The sequence below is a fragment of the Schistocerca piceifrons genome, chromosome X (genome assembly GCF_021461385.2).
Source record: "Schistocerca piceifrons isolate TAMUIC-IGC-003096 chromosome X, iqSchPice1.1, whole genome shotgun sequence".
Lineage (NCBI taxonomy): Eukaryota > Metazoa > Arthropoda > Insecta > Orthoptera > Acrididae > Schistocerca > Schistocerca piceifrons.
Window position 1 is genome coordinate 53,932,387 of NC_060149.1, and position 22,960 is coordinate 53,955,346.

The 22,960-nt window shown below is 40.9% G+C and overlaps 1 protein-coding gene across 1 annotated transcript in view; it reads right to left on the bottom strand.

Moving 5' to 3' along the window:
* The window catches only part of LOC124722172, an 830,020-nt gene that overhangs the window by 431,676 nt on the left and 375,384 nt on the right, over window positions 1–22,960 (bottom strand). The window contains exon 31 of the mRNA XM_047247373.1: window positions 18,816–19,032. Within this exon, the coding sequence (XP_047103329.1) occupies window positions 18,816–19,032 (217 nt within the window). The remainder of the gene's footprint in view (window positions 1–18,815; window positions 19,033–22,960) is intronic.

The window sequence follows — 22,960 nt, forward strand, 5'->3', positions numbered from 1 at the left end:
CCCATCAACTTTGACCTCTAACACCGTGGCAGTCCTGTCAAAAAAAATTTTCTATTGAAAGACTTCTGACAACATTGATCTCTGATAACAGCCATCAGTTTGTGTTGCTGGAGTTTGCTTCTTTCTGCAACACTTGCAGGATTCACCACATTTCGGCCCCGGCCATCTGGACATGCGGGTTTGGTCGTCACCCAGAACGAATTCCCACCATCATCTCCTGATGCTACAGCTGCTGTCTCTGCAACATCCATACAGAGGAGGGTCTCTGTGCACATCATTACGACAAGTTGCTTTTGTGTATGGAACACAGCCCTATACAGGACACTGACATCGCTACGCCAGTCTGCATCTTTCAACAAATCACCTCATGTGGCTGGGTCTCTGCCATGATGTACGAGGGGTCCCCCATCATTGGTGGAGGAACCTGCCACAACTTCTTCAATACTGCTACCAGTACTGATGCACCCGCCATCCACACCGGAGTTGTCACCTCCATTTCAGCTGCCAACTGTGGGGGCACTACCACCAAAAGGCCCTGGACCTGATGTGGACATGGAGGTCATGCTGATGTGACCCATCCTACCGTATGGGTTGACACGAGAAGGTGGACTGTGATGCTGCCTGCACCCCAAGTACTTCCAACCATATGCCCCAGTATCAGTACATCATCTCAGTCACAGCCTCGTGGAGGAAGATGCCATGGACATCACGTGAATTCAAGCTGTTCCCATAGGGAAGATGAATGAAGTAATGTGTACACATTTGAAAACCGCATGCATTAGCAGTGTGTTGTCGTCTGAGAGAGTGTGCCATCAAAGAGCAATGCTGTGAACATCCAACAGAGCTCACCACAGGTGAGTGCCTATTTAAACCCTGTCATGCTACGCTCACACTCAATCATAATATTATTACAGTTCGCATACATTTGTCTTACATTATTTAGATTGGATTGTTAGGGGGAAGAGACCAAACAGCGAGGTCATCAGTCTCATAGGACTAGGGAAGGACAGGGAAGGAAGTCGGCCATGCCCCTTCAAAGGAACCATCCCGGCATTTTTCTGGAGTGATTTAGGGAAATCACAGAAAACCTAAATCAGGATGGCTGGACGTGGGATTGAACTGTCACCCTCCTGAATGCGAGTCCAGTGTGCTAACCACTGCGCCACCTCGCTCGGTGGTTCCTTACATTATGGTGTTCAGTATATGTTATGGTGATTGGTGTACATGCCACAGTCTAATAAAGTTGTACTACCATTCTTAGTTCTGTTGGGTGTCCAAGTTGCAATACAACTGTAGTTGGGTTCCTTTACAAGTACCAAATAACATTTCCTCCCCATATTTTATCCCTGATGACTTCAAGATTTCAAAGAGTGTATTTCAATAGTAAGCATATAAATAATAAACAAGAATTAATATGTAAACTGCTGTTACTTAGAATAACTGAAGAGGCCACAGCTTTTTCAAAGCAGTGTCTGCCCTGCTAAACTAATGTTGAATAAGCATGAGTTGCTTACAGAAGTTTAGTAATAGTTAATTATTAAAGATGTTCCAAACTACTGCTTCTCTTTGTTGATGTATGTGTTGACCTATTTCACATTCCTGAAGGTTCAACTACATTAGACTGTTCCCACTTGAGTGAGCACCCATGGGCAAAGGTAGGAAAGTGTTGCCAACAGTTGACATGTGGGCAAGCAGGAAGTCAGTGCACACATAAAGTTCCAGCTGAGTAGCTGCAGGTAGGGATGCCCAAGTAGATTGCACATGGACAGAATGCATGCAATAGGACTGCCTGATGGGTAGTCTATAATATCTGCATTGCCTGATAGGTAGTTATACAAATTGCAGATAACATTACTCTACATGTTTTATTCCTGACATTCTACATAGACGAGCATTAGAACAGCCTGGACTACATGATTAATTATTTAATTTTCTCCTGTTATCAATGTGATGTAACTGTCACACAATAGTTTTAACTGAAATTTGATAACACAAGAATAAACATGATTGGATATCATTGCTACTTTAATGTCTGTCATACAATAACAAGTTAAGTAGTACAGTGGTTAAGTCATGGAATTTGCACTGGGGAGGATTTGGGATCAAATCCTTATTTAGCCATTCTGATGTCAAACTTTTGTTCTTTATCTAAACTTCTCCTGGTCAATGCTTGAATGATTCTTTCAACATGACCTTCTTACATCTACATCAGTACTCTGCAAATCACTGTTAAATGCTGTGGTTACTTTCCTATGTACCACATATTGTGGTTTCTACCCATTCCATTTTATAATGGAGTGTAGGCAGAATGATAGCTAAAATGAGTCTGTGTGAACTGTAATTAGGCTAACCTTGTCTTTGTCATCCCTATGGGAGTTATAACAGGGGGATTGTAGTATTTTCCTAGTTTCTTCAGTTAACATTGGTTTTTCAGCGTTTCCATGATACTCTGAGTGACCAGTCACGTTGCCCTCCCTTACATGCATTCACTATCCCCTGCTTGTCCAATTTTTTATGGGTACCACACACTTGAGCAATATTCTGGAATGGGCTACAAGGAATATTTTGTAAGCAATCTTCTGTCTGGATGAATTGCATGTTACAGTGTCCTACCTGAAACCAGGCAAAACAAATCCCAGAAGACTTTATATCATTGGTTTAGAATGTAAACCTCATATCACAAAACTAAAACAGAATTATTTTTATTGAATTATTAGGTAGAAAACCTCTAGTGAAGGGAAAAGCAAACCATGTATATTGTTAGGCAACCATGTTAAGTGAGAAAAACCACTCATTCCTTTTTTAATTTGTTGTGTGTGTCTATACACACACACACACACACACACACACACACACACACACACACACACACACACCTGAATGGGATGGAATCGATAGTGTGATGTATATGTGTACAGACAAACAAATGATTGCACTTTCTGAAAAATTTGATGATTTATTCAAGAGAAATAGCTTCACAAATTGAGGACTTCAATAATGCATTGGTCCACCTCTGGCCCTCAGGCAAGCAGTTATTCAGCTTGTCATTTATTGATAGAGTTGTGCCAGATTCTGTCCCGTTGACACATTAGATCATCAAAATCCCAAGCTGGTTGGAGGGCCCTGGCCCCTAATGCTCCAAATGTTGTCAATTGGGGTGTGATATGGCAATCTTGCTGCCCAAGGTAGGGTTTGGTAAGCACAAAGACAAGCAGCAGAAACTTTTACCATGTGAAACTTTTACCTTGCTGAAATCTAAGCCTAGGATGGTTTGTCACGAAGGACAACAAAACAAGGCATAGAACATCACTGACATATCACTGTGCTGTAAGAATGCTGTGGATGACAACCAACAGGGTCATGCTATGAAAAGAAATGGCACCCCAGACCATCACTCCTGGTTGTCAGGCTGTATGGCGGGCGACAGTCGAGGTCATATCCCACCACTTTCTGGGGCATCTCCAGACATGTTTTTGTTGGTCATCGTTGCTCAGTTTAAAGGAGAACTCATCACTTATGACAATTCCACTCCAGTCAATGAGATTCTAGGACAAAGATGTGGTGGGATACCAACCTAAATGTCACCCACCACATGGCCTGACAACCAGCAGTTATGGTCATGAGTGCCATTTCTTTTCATAGCAGGATGCCTTTGGTTGTTATCCCTGGCACCATTACAGTATAGTGGTGCATTGGCTATATTCTAGGCCCCTTTTTGTTGCACTTCAAGGAAAGCCTTCTTGGACTTACATTTCGGCAAGATAATGCCTTCCCGCACACAGTGAGAGTTTCTACAGCTCGTCTTTGTGCTTTCCAAACCCTACGTTGGCCAGCAAGGTCACTGTGGGACCTCCAACCGTCTAAGGATTTTGATGATTTAACACACCAACTGGGCAGAATTTGGAAAGGATATCCAACAACTCTATGAATCAATGCCATGGTGAATAACTGCTAGCATGAAGGCCAGAGGTGGACCAATGCATTATTGACTTGCTCAATTCGTGAAGCTCCTTCTCTTGAATAAATCATCCTTTTTTTTTTTTTTATTTTTTATTTTTTATTTTTAAATTGTAATCATTTGTTTGTCTGTACACATACATTACATATACTGATTTCTGTATGATTCAGATAATTCCTTAATAGTGCATCATTTTTTTTTGTCTTTGAGTTTATGATTCCTGCTGTTAATAGCCAACAAAATACACTCCTGGAAATTGAAATAAGAACACTGTGAATTCATTGTCCCAGGAAGGGGAAACTTTATTGACACGTTCCTGGGGTCAGATACATCACATGATCACACTGACAGAACCACAGGCACATAGACACAGGCAACAGAGCATGCACAATGTCGGCACTAGTACAGTGTATATCCACCTTTCTCAGCAATGCGGGCTGCTATTCTCCCATGGAGACGATCGTAGAGATGCCGGATGTAGTCCTGTGGAACGGCTTGCCATGCCATTTCCACCTGGCGCCTCAGTTGGACCAGCGTTTGTGCTGGACGTGCAGACCGCGTGAGACGACGCTTCATCCAGTCCCAAACATGCTCAATGGGGGACAGATCCGGAGATCTTGCTGGCCAGGGTAGTTGACTTACACCTTCTAGAGCACGTTGGGTGGCACGGGATACATGCGGACGTGCATTGTCCTGTAGGAACAGCAAGTTCCCTTGCCAGTCTAGGAATGGTAGAACGATGGGTTCGATGACGGTTTGGATGTACCGTGCACTATTCAGTGTCCTCTCGACGATCACCAGTGGTGTACGGCCAGTGTAGGAGATCGCTCCCCACACCATGATACTGGGTGTTGGCCCTGTGTGCCTCGGTCATATGAAGTCCTGATTGTGGCGCTCACCTGCACGGCGCCAAACACGCATACGACCATCATTGGCACCAAGGCAGAAGCGACTCTCATCGCTGAAGACGACACGTCTCCATTCGTCCCTCCATTCACGCCTGTTGCGACACCACTGGAGGCGGGCTGCACGATGTTGGGGCGTGAGCGGAAGACGGCCTAACAGTGTGCGGGACCGTAGCCCAGCTTCATGGAGACGGTTGCGAATGGTCCTCGCCGATACCCCAGGAGCAACAGTGTCCCTAATTTGCTGGGAAGTGGCGGTGCGGTCCCCTACAGCACTGCGTAGGATCCTACGGTCTTGGCGTGCATCCGTGCGTCGCTGCGGTCCGGTCCCAGGTCGATGGGCACGTGCACCTTCCGCCGACCACTGGCGACAACATCGATGTACTGTGGAGGCCTCATGCCCCACGTGTTGAGCAATTCGGCGGTATGTCCACCCGGCCTCCCGCATGCCCACTATACGCCCTCGCTCAAAGTCCGTCAACTGCACATACGGTTCATGTCCACGCTGTCGCGGCATGCTACCAGTGTTAAAGACTGCGATGGAGCTCCGTATGCCACGGCAAACTGGCTGACACTGACGGCGGCGGTGCACAAATGCTGCGCAGCTAGCGCCATTCGACGGCCAACACTGCGGTTCCTGGTGTGTCGCTGTGCCGTGCGTGTGATCATTGCTTGTACAGCCCTCTCGCAGTGTCCGGAGCAAGTATGGTGGGTCTGACACACCGGTGTCAATGTGTTCTTTTTTCCATTTCCAGGAGTGTATAATGGCTCCCTACTATTAATGTATGATCAGGAAACTTGTATTTAATATCCTCAGCATTCTCACTGTAGTTTACTTATTACGCAGCAAGTAAGAATTTTCAATTTCCAACTGACAGAAAAAATTATCTGTCCTATACTTCACATCTTTTATGTGCAGTAGTCTCACTAGAGTAAACTGCATTACTTCTAGCAGTGGCTATACAATTTCTCTTGGGATCAAACTTGACTATCTGATACCTGATACAAGACTTGCTTGTGAATAATGCTTTCCGCAGTAATTACTAATGGTTTCCATCAGATAGTAAAACATTTCTATCACTGCCTTTGATAAGTGAGACTAATGCTGGAACACTACCAATAAAGCAATAAAGGGAAGAAGGACAGTGAGGGTATAATGTTCTGATGAGGGCATTGGACATGATGGACAAAACAGGACTGGAGAAGGAATGAGAACATCAGCCACTTACTTTTAAAAGGAATCATCCTGACATTTGCCACAGTAAATTTAAAGAAACTGCTGAAAACCAGAATTTAGGTGGATATATAGGGGCAGTGCTTTAATCACTGTGCTAGTTCACTTTGAGCGAGACACCTCAAGTAAAAATGTCCTACATAGATTGTTCTCTATGATCCTTGTATAAATACATTAGAAAGAGTTTATTTTTGAGAACTGTTAGGTGTTTAGAAAATTATATTTTTGAAAATTTTTATAAGTTACCAGTATGAGTGTTGTGGACAACTTATTTAATAGGAAATCAGCGATTTTGATTCACAGTCACTGCAGAGAATAGATCACCTTGAATTTCAGTGTATAACAGTTCAAATAAATGTACATTTTCAAGAATTTTTGGAAGTTACTGTTGTCCTATGCATAACCCAATTCATAGTAACTTAGCATTTGTGATTTAGTTACTATAGCAGATATTGTAGTAACATATTGCATCACATCTAGGTTACCCTTCAAGAGAAGTATTTATTATCTATATTCATCATAAATTGACTCTGTTTTTGACTTTGTTAATGACTATAACTAAACTCAAAAAATTTTAGGAAACTATTAATTTTTACCACAGGTTTTTATGTTGCCTTAATCGAAAACCCATTTTGTGTATTTGTTTCAATTCTGATAGAAAATTGGTAATTTTTTAGCTCAACAGGTTAAAAGACAGTTATCAGGTTTAGTTTAAAGTTATTTGTTCACTATCCTGTAATACTCTGCACCAGCCTCACTGTGAATGCTGTTCTAAAACACAGGATGAGTTGGGTGACATTTGCAATCAGTCAACTGGCAACTGCTATGTATCATTGTGTTGGAAGATCTCCTGAGAGTATTGTACCTGTGGTATAGGTACCACAGGTACCTCCAGTACTATCTTCTCCTGTGAATCAAGTCTCCTCTGCAGGATGTACAGGATCTGTCATTATCTGTCCACTTGATCACAAGTTGTAGGTCAATGGTACATATAGGCATCCTGTAACAGGGTACATGGGGACCAGGGAGGACTCAGGGTGTTATACCAATCTCCCTAACCAAGCTCAAGGTGATTTCTTTCAGTGAAACAGTGGAACTCACTTCACCAGTTTTGGGAACCTTCTTTTGTCCTGTGTTGAAAGCAGGCAAACACAAAAGAGTAGGAGGTCTATTAATAATCCACAATTCTATCATACAGTATAATGGAATCTCTTCAGAAACTGGCAGCAAGAGACAGGGAAGAACACCAGTGCACTCAGTGTGTATATCTAGGGGCCTCATTCAACAAGTTGAAGAAGCTTTCTGGCAGCAACCAAGTGCAGATACTGGCAACAGTGGAACAAACAATACCTGTCACCTGGGCCTTAAGATCATACTTGGGTTATTCCAGCAACTGGTAGAGCAGGTTAAGAAGACATACCTTGCACACAGAGTTTCAATGAAGTTCACAATTTGCAGCATTGTATCCTGATATGATCATGGCTCTATGGTTCTGAGCTGAGTGGAAGGACAGAACCAGAGACTTTTAAGGTTATGTGGCATGTCAGGCTGTGACTTCATGGAACTGCACCATAGGGTTGAGAAATATAGGGTCCCTCTAAATGGATCACGCGTGTGCTATACATCAGAGGCTGCTACCCAGGTAGCTGAATGTTTGTGGGGTGCACACAAAGGTATTTTAGTTTAGGTAAATCTCCATCCAGTCCAGATAATGACAGCTATAGGAAACCCAAAAGTATAACATCCAAAAGAATGACCCCCACAGGTGACAGTATTACAATCCTAGTAGTTAACTGCATTTGCAACAAAATGGCACAGTCTGAAGTACTCCCAAATAGCAGTGAAGCGCACATAATACTGGGTATCAAAAGCTGGTTGATATCTGAAATGGATAATAGTGACACTTTTGGGAAAATTGTAAGTGTATATTGAAAGAATAGGCTAATGGAAAATGGTGGTGGTGTAATTGCTACAGTAGACAAGAAACTCAAATCCTCTGAGATAAAAATTGAAGAATGTGAGATTGTTTGGACAAATCTCAGTATCAGGGTTAGCATCAAATGGTAATTGGTTCCTTCTATTGCCCACCAGATTCATCTCATGATGTAACCAAAAACTTTCGAGGAAACCTTAGATCATTTGTACATAAGTTACCCAATCATGCTGTAATCATTGGTGGATACTTTAATAATCCGACAATCATTTGGGAAAATTACAGTTTTGTTAGTGTTGGGCATCACAAGACATATTGTGAAACATTAATCAGTGCCTTCTCTGAAAACCACCCAGAACAGATAGTTCAGAACCCCACCCATGATGCAAATATATTGGATCTAATGGCAACAAATTGGCCTGATCCCTTGAGGATGTCCACATCAAAAATGGTATCAGTTACCATGATGCCGTCATAGCAACAATCATTACTAAAGTCCAAAGGCTAAATAAAACAAGTAGAAAGACATATATGTTCAGTAAACTAGATAAAAAAGCAGTATTGTCATATCACACTGAGGAACTTGAAACTTTCAGCACAGGACACAAGCATGTAGATGAACTGCGGCTCAAGTTTAAAAGAAGATATGCCCATGCACTGGATAGTTAGGTAACCATCAGAGCAGGTGATACAGGAAGAACCCTCAATGGCAAAGATGCTTCTAGAGAAACAAGAGACTACTACACAACAGATGTCAAACAAAGCATAGGACTAAAGTCAGAGAGGTGCTGAATGAAATGAATTTGTCTGTCAAGAGAGCAACACATGAAGCCTTCAATGTCTCCCATAGAGAACACTGCCAATTGAACTTTCACAAAACCCAAAGAAATTCTGATCATAAGTAAAGGTTGTTAGTGGTGTCAAAGTTAGTGTCCAATCACTTGTGAACAACACAGGGACTGAAACTGAGGGTAGCAAAGCAAATGCAGAAATGCTTAAGTCTGTTTTCAAATATTCCTTTACACAGGGAAACCCAGAAGAATGGCCCAAATTTAATCCTTGTACCACTGAAAAGATAAGTGAAATAACTGCTAGCCTCAGTGCTGTTAAGAAATACAGGGTGACTATAATTAAAGTTAAATTTTCAAACTGCTGTAGAAATAACCCCACTGGTCAGAATGATGTCAAATTGCAATGGAATATTATCGGAGAAGGGGGAAAACGTATGGCAGAAGAAAAAAAGTTGTGTGAAAATCAATCAATAAATGGCACTGTATGTGTTAGAATACGTAAATGAAAACTCCTGTCATGTCCATGACACATTGAAGTTGGTATAAACACACTGGGTACACAATCTTTCCTCCGTTTGCATCTGTGATGTTCACCATGACTGTCTCAATGCAGGATCATGCTCTGTTTGTAAAGCTGCATTACAAGAATGATGAATCTGCACACGTTGCTCTTGTAATGTAATTAACTGTCGGAGTTAAAGTTTCTCATGCAAAAAGTACGATGCCCACAGTAAAGAGTTGAGGAAATTTCATTATGTTGCCAGAAAATGTGTTTAATTTAACTATGCATATTTTTGTTTATGTTAAATAATGGATTCGTTAAAGATGTTAAATGCTGTATATTTATATGTATTTATTTATATGTATCTTTGGATTTTATTAAGGTCAGTAGACCAAAAAATCTAGAATGCAGGAATGTCTGCAACTTCCGGGCACATGTTGGTTTGCCCACCTCTTCTTTGTCGGTTTTGGAGGGAGATGGACGTGTTTATGAGACCAGTACAGGATAATGCATTTAGATTATCAATGTTCATAGTGAAAATGTTGTAGTTACTAAACAAAAAGTACGAATAAATATAATTTTTAGCTGAAAGTATTTTGGATCCGATAGAGTTTATTTCAAACAAGAAGAAAACTCAGGCCATGCTTGTTGGAGTAATTATTTTGCAGACAAAAACTTCGAAAACCCCTAGACAAATGAGATCTGCAGTGTGTAATGTTTCAGCAGCTACTAATAAATAAGTCTTGCTGAAATTGTGCTGGAAATAATCGTATTATTCTCATTCAAAGACACGTGGTGAGAGTGTGGTCCTACCACAATATGCCGCATAAGATTCCACAATTTATCAGTTGTGAAGAAACGAGATAGGTAACAACCAGTACACTCTGTAGAAGTTCCAGACAGTGAAGGGTTTGCAAAAAGGCATTGGTCTGATGACTGCAGTGGGTCTGGAGAAAATGATTTGGAAATTCTAAGAGATGGGTTCTTTTGGTGTGCAACATGGTAGAGGGAGGAAACAAATTAATTCAACATCAGTGGAAGCAGTGACAACAGCAATGCAGAAGGAGACACGTGGTGGTGTGCAAAAGTATAGTGCATGGAGAACTGCCTGAACATTGGATGTACCCATGAGCACAGTGCGTAAAATCTTAGGAAACATTCTTCTTTGCTATCCATTCAATATTACCCATGTGCACGAATTGCTACCTGTTGACCTGCCAGCAAAAGAGACCTTTGCTTTAGAATTTCTTGCTCACATGGAAATGGACAATGATTGGCTGTGGAAGATTTTGTGGAGAGACAAAGCCCACTTTTATCTGGCAGGATATGTCAGTACACAGAATTGCTGAATATGGGTAACAAAAAATCTACACCCAAATCAACCAGTACCACTTAATCCTGAAAAGGTTACTTTGTGGTGTGGGTTTACAGCATCATTTATGATAGGGCCATATTTTTTCAAACAGACAGGTGCTTCCAGTCCTGCTATCTGTACCATCACTGATAAGTACTATGAGTGGTGCAATCACGTCATACCATCTCTCCAACAGCATGGATGGGACCATTTTTATGCAAGATGGCACACCTCTGCACATTGAATATCCAGTTAAGCAGCTGCTGAAGCGCCACTTCATAAACCCTGGAATTAGCAGCAGCCATTTCCCTACAGCCTAGCCATCCCAATCACCTGATCTTAATCTGTGTGACTTCTAGCTGTGGGCCTATCTGAAAGATGTTGTGTTCAGTGTTCCGACTGCAAACTTAGCTGCATTGAAGGCATGCATTGTGCAACACATCCTGAAAGTGACCATGGAAAAACTTCAGTCTGTTGTGGAACATGCTGTTTCTCAATTTCAACTTGTTGCAGAAATGGTGGACAGCATATTGAACATGTTTTGTGTCAGTCACATGGAAATTAATAATCCAATTTGATTTTGATTAATGCTTTTTATGCGGTTTATTGGCCTCAGAACAATTAAAAACTGATGTGATTGATGCTTTTTATGCAGTTTTTGGCCTCAGGACAATTAAAAACTGATTTTTGCCATCTGATGTGATACGACCTTGCCTTGATGGATGGGCTTTTGTAACTAACAGTATCACATCTGTACACCCATCCACACTGAGTAGTACAGTTTGTTTAATATCAAATATACACCTTAGACATTGTTGTATGATTCACTTGTCATTTGTAGTCAACCACAATTAAATTATGATGCTTACAGCACCATCTATTGCTACATTTTGTAACTATTTATTTTTCTTCTGCCATGTGTTCCCCCCCCCCCCCCCCCCCCCCCCCCACCCCAATGAACCATGGACCTTGCCGTTGGTGGGGAGGCTTGTGTGCCTCAGTGATACAGATAGCCGTACCGTAGGTGCAACCACAACGGAGGGGTATCTGTTGAGAGGCCAGACAAACGTGTGGTTCCTGAACAGGGGCAGCAGCCTTTTCAGTAGTTGCAAGGGCAACAGTCTGGATGATTGACTGATCTAGCCTTGTAACAATAACCAAAACGGCCTTGCTGTGCTGGTACTGCGAACGGCTGAAAGCAAGGGGAAACTACAGCCGTAATTTTTCCCGAGGGCATGCAGCTTTACTGTATGATTAAATGATGATGGCGTCCTCTTGGGTAAAATATTCCGGAGGTAAAATAGTCCCCCATTTGGATCTCCGGGCGGGGACTACTCAAGAGGATGTCGTTATCAGGAGAAAGAAAACTGACGTTCTACGGATCGGAGCGTGGAATGTCAGATCCCTTGATCAGGCAGGTAGGTTAGAAAATTTAAAAAGGGAAATGGATAGGTTGAAGTTAGATGTAGTGGGAATTAGTGAAGTTCGGTGGCAGGAGGAACAAGACTTCTGGTCAGGTGACTACAGGGTTATAAGCACAAAATCAAATAGGGATAATGCAGGAGTAGGTTTAATAATGAATAGGAAAATAGGAATGCGGGTAGGCTACTACAAACAGCATAGTGAACGCATTATTGTGGCCAAGATAGATACAAAGCCCACGGCTACCACAGTAGTACAAGTTTATATGCCTAATAGCTCAGCAGATGACGAAGAAACTGAAGAAATGTATGATCAAATAAAAGAAATTATTCAGATAGTGAAGGGAGATGAAAATTTAATAGTCATGGGTGACTGGAATTCGCCAGTAGGACAAGAGAGAGAAGGAAACGTAGTAGGTGAATGTGGATTGGGGGTAAGAAACGAAAGAGGAAGCCGCCTGGTAGAATTTTGCACAGAGCACAACCTAATCATAGCTAACACTTGGTTTAAGAATCATGAAAGAAGGTTGGATACATGGAAGAACCGTGGAGATACTAAAAGGTATCAGATAGATTATATAATGGTAAGATAGAGATTTAGGAACCAGGTTTTAAATTCTAAGACTTTTCGAGGGGCAGATGTGGACTCTGACCACATTCTATTTGTTATGACCTGTAGATTAAAACTGAAGAAACTGCAAAAAGGTGGGAATTCAAGGAGATGGGACCTGGATAAACTGAAAGAACCAGAGGTTGTACAGAGTTTCAGGAGACCATAAGGGAACAATTGACAGGAATGGGGGAAAGAAATACAGTAGTAGAAGAATGGGTAGCTTTGAGGGATGAAGTAGCGAAGGCAGCAGAGGATCGTGTGGGTAAAAAGACGAGGGCTAGTAGAAATCCTTGGGTATCAGAAGAAATATTGAATTTAATTGATGAAAGGAGAAAATATAAAAATGCAGTAAATGAAGCAGGCAAAAAGGAATACAAACGTCTCAAAAATGAGATCGACAGGAAGTGCAAAATGGCTAAGCAGGGATGGCTAGAGGACAAATGTAAGGATCTAGAGGCCTATCTCACTAGGGGTAAGATAGATACTGCCTACAGGAAAATTAAAGAGATCTTTGGAGATAAGAGAACGACTTGCATGAATATCAAGAGCTCAGATGGAGACCCAGTTCTAAGCAAAGAAGAGAAAGCAGAAAGGTGGAAGGAGTATATAGAGGGTCTATACAAGGGCGATGTACTTGAGGACAATATTATGGAAATGGAAGAGGATGTAGATGAAGATGATTTGGGAGATATGACACTACGTAAAGAGTTTGACAGAGCACTGAAAGACCTGAGTCGAAACATGGCCCCCAGAGTAGACAACATTCCATTGGAACTACTGACGGCCTTGGGAGAGCCAGTCCTGACTAAACTCTACCATCTGGTGAGCAAGATGTATGAAACAGGCGAAATACCCTCAGACTTCAAGAAGAATATAATAATTCCAATCCCAAAGAAAGCAGGTGTTGACAGATGTGAAAATTACCGAACTATCAGTTTAATAAGTCACAGCTGCAAAATACTAACACGAATTCTTTACAGACGAATGGAAAAACTAGTAGAAGCCAACCTCGGGGAAGATCAATTTGGATTCCGTAGAAACACTGGAACACATGAGGCAATACTGACCTTACGACTTATCTTAGAAGAAAGATTAAGGAAAGGCAAACCTATGTTTGTAGCATTTGTAGACTTAGAGAAAGCTTTTGACAATGTTGACTGGAATACTCTCTTTCAAATTCTAAAGGTGGCAGGGGTAAAATACAGGGAGCGAAAGGCTATTTACAATTTGTACAGAAACCAGATGGCAGTTATAAGAGTCGAGGGACATGAAAGGGAAGCAGTGGTTGGGAAGGGAGTAAGACAGGGTTGTAGCCTCTCCCCGATGTTGTTCAATTGGTATATTGAGCAAGCAGTAAAGGAAACAAAAGAAAAATTCAGAGTAGGTATTAAAATTCACGGAGAAGAAGTAAAAACTTTGAGGTTCGCCAATGACATTGTAATTCTGTCAGAGACAGCAAAGGACTTGGAAGAGCAGTTGAATGGAATGGACAGTGTCTTGAAAGGAGGATATAAGATGAACATCAACAAAAGCAAAATGAGGATAATGCAATGTAGTCGAATTAAGTCGGGTGATGCTGTGGGAATTAGATTAGGAAATGAGACACTTAAAGTAGTAAAGGAGTTTTGCTATTTGGGGAGCAAAATAACTGATGATGGTTGAAGTAGAGAGGATATAAAATGTAGACTGGCAATGGTAAGGAAAGCGTTTCTGAAGAAGAGAAATTTGTTAACATCGAGTATAGATTTAAGTGTCAGGAAGTCTCTTCTGAAAGTATTTTATGGAGTGTAGCCATGTATGGATGTGAAACATGGATGATAAATAGTTTGGACAAGAAGAGAATAGAAGCTTTTGAAATGTGGTGCTACAGAATAATGCTGAAGATTAGATGGATAGATCACATAACTAATGAGGAAGTACTGAATAGGATTGGGGAGAAGAGAAGTTTGTGGCACAACTTGACCAGAAGAAGGGATCGGTTGGTAGGACATGTTCTGAGGCATCAAGGTATCACCAATTTAGTATTGGAGGCAGCATGGTGGGTAAAAATCGTAGAGGGAGACCAAGAGATGAATACACTGAAATTGTTAAAACTGAACAAAGCTCAAGCACCCAATGGAATCCCTATCAAGTTCTATACAACATTTGTGGCTGAGTGAGCCCTGTTATAACTATAACCGATCATGGGTCCCTTGAACAAAAAACTGTGCACAGCAGTTGGTAGAAAGCACAGTTGACACCCATTTACAAGTAGGGCAATAGAAGTGATTCACAAAACTATTGTCCAGTATCCTTGACACTGATTTGTTGTAGAATCTTTGAACATATTCTGAGCTCACACATTCTGTGGCATCTTGATCATCATGACCCCCTCCATTTCAACCACCACGAAATCCAGAAACATCATACATGTGAAATCAAACTCACATTGATGAACACTGTCAGGTAGATACAGTAGTTCCTAATTTCCAAAAGCATTTGATTCAGTGCCACATCTACACTTATTGTCAGAAGTACAATCATATGGTGTATCAAGAGAAATTTGTGACTGGACTGAGGAGTTTTTGGTAGGGAGCATGCAGCAAGTTCTCTTGGATGGAGAGTCATCATCAGATGTAGAAGTAACTTCAAGTGTGTCCCAGTGAAGTGTGATGGAATGTTTGTGTTCATTTTGTATATTAATAACCTTGCACTATAATATAAGAAAGTCACAGATGGAACCAGCCAACTCATAGAAATACCTGGATGTAACACTTTGTAGAGATATGAAATGGAATGATCTCACAGGCTCAAGCATGCATAAAGGCAATGATAGACTTTGGTCTATTGATATAATACTGTGCAAACGCAATCAGTCTGCAAAGGAGATTGCTTACAAATCACTCATGCATCTCATTCTAGAATTTGCTCAAGCATGTGGGATCCATACCAGATAGGACTGACAGAGGATATTATACAGAGAAGGGCAGCACAAATGGTCACAACTTTGTTTGACCCACTCAAGTGTGTCACAGAGATACTGAAGAAACTAAACTGGCAGACTCTTGACAATAGACACAAATTATCCCATGAAAGCCTACTTACAATGTTTCAAGAACCAGCTTTAATTGGTGACTCTAGTAAATATACTACAATCTCCTATGTGTTGCCCACACAGGGATCATGAGTACAAGAGGCAATTAAACAAGCATTCTTCCTGCACTCCATATGTGAATGAAATGGGAGGACACCCTAATAACTCGTACAATGGCATGTACCTTCTGCTGTGCACTTCAAATTGGTTTGCAGAGTACAGATGTAAATTTATATGTATTTCTTTATATTACTTCTTAAAGTAATCGTGTTATGCATGTTTTTCTTGAATGAGTTAACTTGAATGCCCATCATAAAGTTATTTTGCTGTCTACCAGCAGTGGAAATCCATACAAACTTTGGTGATGGAATAGAAAAAATCTTCTTCTTCATTCTCAACAGCTGAGAAATGCATGGCTGAATTAAAACACATACTTTTATGGAAGATGATCTGTGTGAAGGATATCCCATACTGGCAATTCAAATATGAAATATCAATAAACTGCACAATTGTGTACTGCTATTGTGTTGGATTACCAACAATTAAAAGTATATGAACTACCTGACACCATAGGGACATCAGATGAAAGAGTATGGTGCACTTTACATGAAGAATTAACATGAGAAAGCTTTACGCAAGATGGGTGTCACATGTATATTTCTTAGCAATGTTTTGACTACTTCAAAAAAGGTCCCACTGATTCTGTGAACTAATTTCATACCGTAGATCCACATCTTATACAAAGGTGAAATAAATAAATAAATAAATAAAATAAACAGCAACTGAAGCAGAGGATAAAGCTAGCAATCTGCATCACAAAGGGTGAAGTTCATTTTATCTGCAAGAAAGGTAATGGAAGTGTTTTCTTGGGTGCAAAAGAGGTTCTTCTTATTGGCTGCATCAAAAAACTAAAATAATAACTGGAAAATACTATACATGTCTTATGGACCAAATGTATAGAAAAACTCTATAAGAAGATTGCAAAATTGTGGAAGGAGGACGGTGGGGGATTCCATCAGAAGGAAGGGGGTGGATATATGTTCTTATTACAGTGAAAGAATATGATAGTCATGGATGCCCATTTTTCTGAGTTTCTGAGATCAGACTTCAAAGATGTGAGCTCCTCACTAGAAAAGATATGTAAACTGCAATGATAATTGGTGTAATAGGTTGCAATATTGAAAAATAAGTTGATTTTGTACCTAAAAACATAATAATTGCCTGCAAGTCTGAGAAAGTTTCACCTTGAGTCATTATGTAAAGGATGTCGACTGTTGCCCAATACCTCACTGTCCAACACATGTGCAGGAGGTTCAGTATTAGAAACTCTGTCAACAGATTCTTCATAGGTTAAATTTTGGCAGGTTAAAATTAATATCCAGCATCATTACTTGCGATTAAATGTGGCTACACTGATTTCACCCTAGTCAAAGTATCAGCCCATGACTCACCTCAGATGCTGCCCCAGTGAGGCTCAAGGACACAAAGAGTTTAGTCAAAATAAACTTATGCACTCCCTTTGATGTACATGAATGCCTCACCACAATCATCATTTGAAGGCAGAAAAATATGGTGAAAAATAATGTTAGCTTTAATAAAGAATCCAGGATAAAAAGGCAAATGACAGCTCAAAAGGTGGTCAAAAAATATGCATTTCTAAAAAAAGTCACAAATGTAAAATTTTCACATCCACCTCACGTTACAGCCCAAAACAGTTTTTTATGTAATTTTGTATTTCCTCAATCGTCAAACAGCCATCTATGTACTTTTTTCATGCCATTGGAATCAGCTAATGTCTACAAAGAATTCCTGAATAACTTATTCAGTAATATATATCATGCAGCCTTTGCTAAGTGGCATGAAAAAGATGATATCCAGAGTACTGAAGAAAGATGTGAAATTGTTTCAAAGTACCAGGAGTCCCAGGAGGAATCATCAATGTTCAGGGATACAATAGGAATGCTCTTATGAAGCAAAAAACTTCATATTGACTTATGCCCTACTCTGAATGGATTTGAGGTGAAACACATTTAATGTACAGCTATTTTTGGGCTAGTGGTGTGCACATATGTGTCTTTAGAAGAGCAAATGACGGGGCAGAATTACTTGGATTTTTTAGAAAATTTGTTTGTTGAAAACCTTGAGGACATTTCTTTGGCAACATGGATTGCAGTGTACTTCATGCATGATGGAGGCCCTCCACATTTTACCTGTCATGTGACAAAACACCTCAATCGCATTTAACGAACTCACTGGATTGATCATGGTAGTACAATTAACTAGCCACCAAGATCACCAGACCTTGGGCCATTCAGTTGTTGTTTATGGGGCTGGATGAAGTCTGAGGTGTTTAAAAAAAATGTGAATATGCAGGAGGAACTGCTTTGTCACATCATGGACATATATCCCTCATTATCGAACATGAAGATGCACTCAGACAAGCAAAAGAACATGTCCTCCCAAGAGTGCACAAATGCACTGAAGTTGATGGTGGGATATTTGAAGATATACTGTGAACTGTACAACAGCTGTACTGTTGTGTGTACAAGAATGCTTACAGGTGAAAGTGTTAAAAAATACATACTTTTCAATTGACAGTTTGTGAAACACATTTTGTAAAGTTTATTAACTGTTGTACATTTGTAAATGTGTAAACCTGACAATGTACTGAATAATACAGAATATAAATATACAATGCACTTTAAATGTGTTCTCTCTCAAAAACCATTCTCAATAAGGCATATGGCCATATAAAATTTTTTGCTTCAAATGATCATTCCTGTCATATCCCTTAATATTGATTATTCCTTCTGGGACACCCTGTGTTGTCAACATTTAAAATTAATGCAGCAGAATTCAGTGAATTCTTTGTATGTACTGCCCTGGCAAAATGCTTCCACATAACTCAGTGGAGTTACATTGTACTTTCTTTCTTTTTATTCATACAGCTTTACTACTTGTCACCTCTTGTCAGCTCTGGTTTACAGTATATCTTCACATATTTCTTTTATCTGTGCAAGGCTTATCTTACCTTTCAGTGTTGTTGTATATTTTCTCCTGTTCATAGTTAATTCAGCAACTCCTGTAACATCATTATCAGAGTCTACATGTATACGAGTGATTAATACTCCTTTCCGATATGATGAAAATGGAGAAATCAGCGACACCGTTCCAGTAAGATTAGTTGATTCTGAGCTTTGCTCTAATTCCCATAAACTCCTTACTGAAATGATGTTCTCTGGCATATACTGCAAGGAAAGAAGAACAGTTAGGCATTATTTTATAACAGTTCCTTTTAAAAATTAAGTAATAAGTGGAAGTTATGAATCACAGTACACAAGATAAAATGACTGGATTTGCACAATCCTTGTACTTCAGCAAAAAGATCCATTAGTACAGTAAAATGAGATTTAGCTGTTTTATTTGTCTCTTAAATTGTCTATGGCATGTGACTTTTCAGGCTTTATATTTGGTTGATCTGTTGCAAATACCGTTGTGGAGAGGAGTTGGATAGGGATGTAGGCAGCAAGTGCAGATAATGTACACTTCATCTGCTGATACTGCAGTACACAAGACAGTGCATGTGAACACAGCAGCTGTTCAGAGCAAACTTCCAGTGAAAGGCAGTGCTGTAGTAGAGCTCTGCCCTGCTGTAATGGAGGTTTCAAGTCATAAATATGCTGTACACAGACATATTTACTCATTAATTCATTCACACCTAATATTCTACAAAACCCCCTCAAGTAGGAGAGCCAGCAGGGATGTGCCAAATAACACATTAACATGCTGAAGCAACCACTGAGCACTGCTGGCCATCACTTGTCCTCAAGAGGTGAAATATTAGTATTGCCACTAGATACATATAAAAGTGCAAGGGGAAGAGAGAGAAATAAGTTTGCAAGGCTTAAAAATTAAGAGAGGTCACTCAGGCTCCTGATGAGAGGGACCAACCTCTATATGCAAAGAGAGGGTCAGTGCTTTCAGGAAATGTGTTCAGTGCTAGCAAAATATGGACTAAATCACTCTATTCAAAGATTCTGAAAATTACATTGGGGTAACTTAAGTCTTGCAGGCAACTTATGCTGAACTTTCCCGTGGAGCACTTAAGAGAATGGTGAATATGAAATCTAGTGGACAAATATTGGTGAATTATGCAAAGAATTCATGATGGCATCAAGGGTAAAAGTTAACCATGTGTCTTTCCAAATAAAATCAATTATTCAGTTAAAAGAAACCATGTGAAAAATGTATGGACAAAATTAGCAAACTGAATGAACTTGGAATGAATGCATAACTGTTGTGATGCACCGATCATTCAAAGTGGCGTCGCGCAATTACGCGCGTCCTCAACTTACGGCACTGTCTGCCAGCCATGCAGCAGCTGCGCCACCTAAGCGGACAGCCGGCCAGCATCCGCTAAACTTGGACTTTATGCAGATTTGACCATTACCATGTACACACACTTTATGTGGTCTACTTGCTCTGTGACTTACATGTGTTGTGTCGTCTTTTGAAATATAAGTGTTCAACTTGACATTATAACAATTGGCGATGAGGATGGGATTTTTCCTTTTCATCATTGACCCACAAGTTTCCATGGCTACTTTAGAGCAACTATTGCAAGGTCTCATTGAACAGAAAATGCTTCTCACATTGCCAATTTGCGATTTCGTCACAGCAGCCAATGCGGGGCGTTTCTCATCGTTGTCTATACCTTCTTTTCCTCCTTATGATGAGACGGCGGAAGACTGATTTGATTATGAAAAACGTCTTCGACAGCACTTCTTGGCATTCCATGTCAAGAATGAACAAACATGTAAGTCTCCGTTCCTTTCATGGATTTCACCTGTATCTATTGTTGTCACAATTGGCTCCTTTGAAAGATCCTGCATCTTTGTCCTTTGCTGAAGTGTGCTCACTTATGTCTGTATATTTTCATAAGCAAACGCATGTGGTAGCCTCTCGTGTTGCCTTTTATCATTGTCAAAAACAACCGAATCAATCCTATCACACTTGGGCTGCTGAACTTCATGGCCTCAGTAGAAAGTGTCAATTTGTTCCTGACATTCACAAAGAATCCTATGCTGATTCCATGGTATGAGATGCTTTTATCCAGTCAGCGCCCGACATAGAAGTAAGGCAACATGCCCTTCAGTTGGCAAATCCGACTCTAGATGAAGTCCTCTCCATCGCGCAGTCTTTTGAAATTTCTCACACTGATGGAGTGCAAATAGAGGGATGGGGTGACATTGGGGAAATACAACCTCTGTGCACTGTTGAGGAAGCGTGTGGTGTGTCCCCGCCGGCCGATGTGGCCGCAGTATGCTCCGAAGCACAGCCTCGGCCTAACCATAAACAAACCTCTAAGAAACTGCAGCGAAACCCCCAGCAACTTCCTTCGTGTGCACAGTGTTATACAAAACATTCATAGTAGGATTATCCCCAACTTTGGGCCGTGTGTCACAGCTGCAAAAAGAAGGGTCATGTGTAATTCGTTTGCAAATCCGACCGCATACATGATGTTCATGAACATGACGCTGATTCTGATTCTGTGTTGTCTGTCAATTGTACTTCTTCCCTTTCAGGGAAGTTATTCCTGACAGTCCAAATACTTGGTCGATATGTTCGCATGCAGGAGGATACTGGTTCTGCTGCCACTATCATCAAGTCTCAGATGTATCTTCAGTTGGGTTCTCCAACCCTATCACCTTTCACTAGGCAATTACGGATGTACAATAAACAGAAGATTTCTCTCTTGGGACAATTTGATGCTGAGGTATGTTAGAAATCTGTCATTCGCACTGTTCCCATATTTGTGGTAGACCATAGTAACACATAAAATCTTTTTGGTTTCTAAGCCTTTCACGTTTTTGGGTTCTCCATAGATGACTCTGTCAATATCGTCTCTGATGCCATTCCTTATGCTCAATTAGATTCCTTGTCGATGACATTTTCGTCCCTTTTTTCTCCTGGGTTAGGCCGTGCAAACGATTTTGAAGCACACATCATGCTCAAACCCACCGCTCGGCCTAAGATTTTTCAGGCTTGGCCCATTCCTGTGGCCCTTCGTGATCGGGTAAAACGGGAGCTGGATCATCTCACTGCTTCCAGGGTCTTGCTTCCTGTCATTTCAAGTGAGTGGGCCTCTCCTGTCATTGTCATTGCTAAGCCAAATGGTGATATTCGTCTCTGTCACAATTTCAAAGCCACTGTTAATGCTCAATGCCTCATCGACACTTATCCTATGCCCCGACCTGAAGAACTGTTCACTAAACCTGCTGGGGGCCAGTATTTTTCTAAAATTGACCTGTCAGAAGCTTGTCATCAATTTCCTCTCGACACTGCTTCCCGGCAGTTTCTGGTCCTTAACAGGCCTTTCGGCCTCTATCAATACCAGTGATTGCCATTCGAGGTTGCCAGTGCCCCTGCTCTCTTTCAGCAATTCTTGGAACAATTATTGCTCTCTGTCCCTGGACGTATCAATTACATGGACGACATTGTTGTCACTAGCTCCACCACTGAAGAACATCTTCAGAATCTCCGCACACCTTTCATGTCTTACAGACTGCCGGTTTTAAGTGTAATCTTCAGAAATCACAATTTTGTCAGGAATCTATCACTTACTTGGGGGTTCAGACTCTCTCGGGGTGGTATTCGTCCGCTTCAGCAAACTGTCGCCGCGATCGATACCCTTCCTCACCCTACATCTGTTAAGGAAATACAGGCCTTCTTGGGGAAAATGGCATACTATCACAGGTTTTTACCATCTGCTGCTTCGGTGGTTCAGCGGTTGCATAGCCTGTTGTATAAAAATATGCCTTTTCATGGGTCCGGGTCATGCGATGCGGCTTTCTGGAAATTGAAGACCATACTGAAACAGACCCCATGCCTGGTTACTTATCAACCTGGGCAACATCTAGTTCTTGCCATGGACGCCTCTCAATACAGGGTTGGTGCTGTCCCTGCGCACCATTTTTCTGACGGTTCTGAAGATCCCATTGCTTATGCCTCCAAAACACTCACGTATGCCCAATGAAAATATTCTCAAATTGAAAAAGAAGCTTTGGCCATTATTTATGCTCTTCATAAGTTTGGTGTTTTTCTTTATGGATCCAAATTTCATCTTGTTACAGACCACAAACCACTTGTTTCCTTGTTTCATCCATCAACGTCACT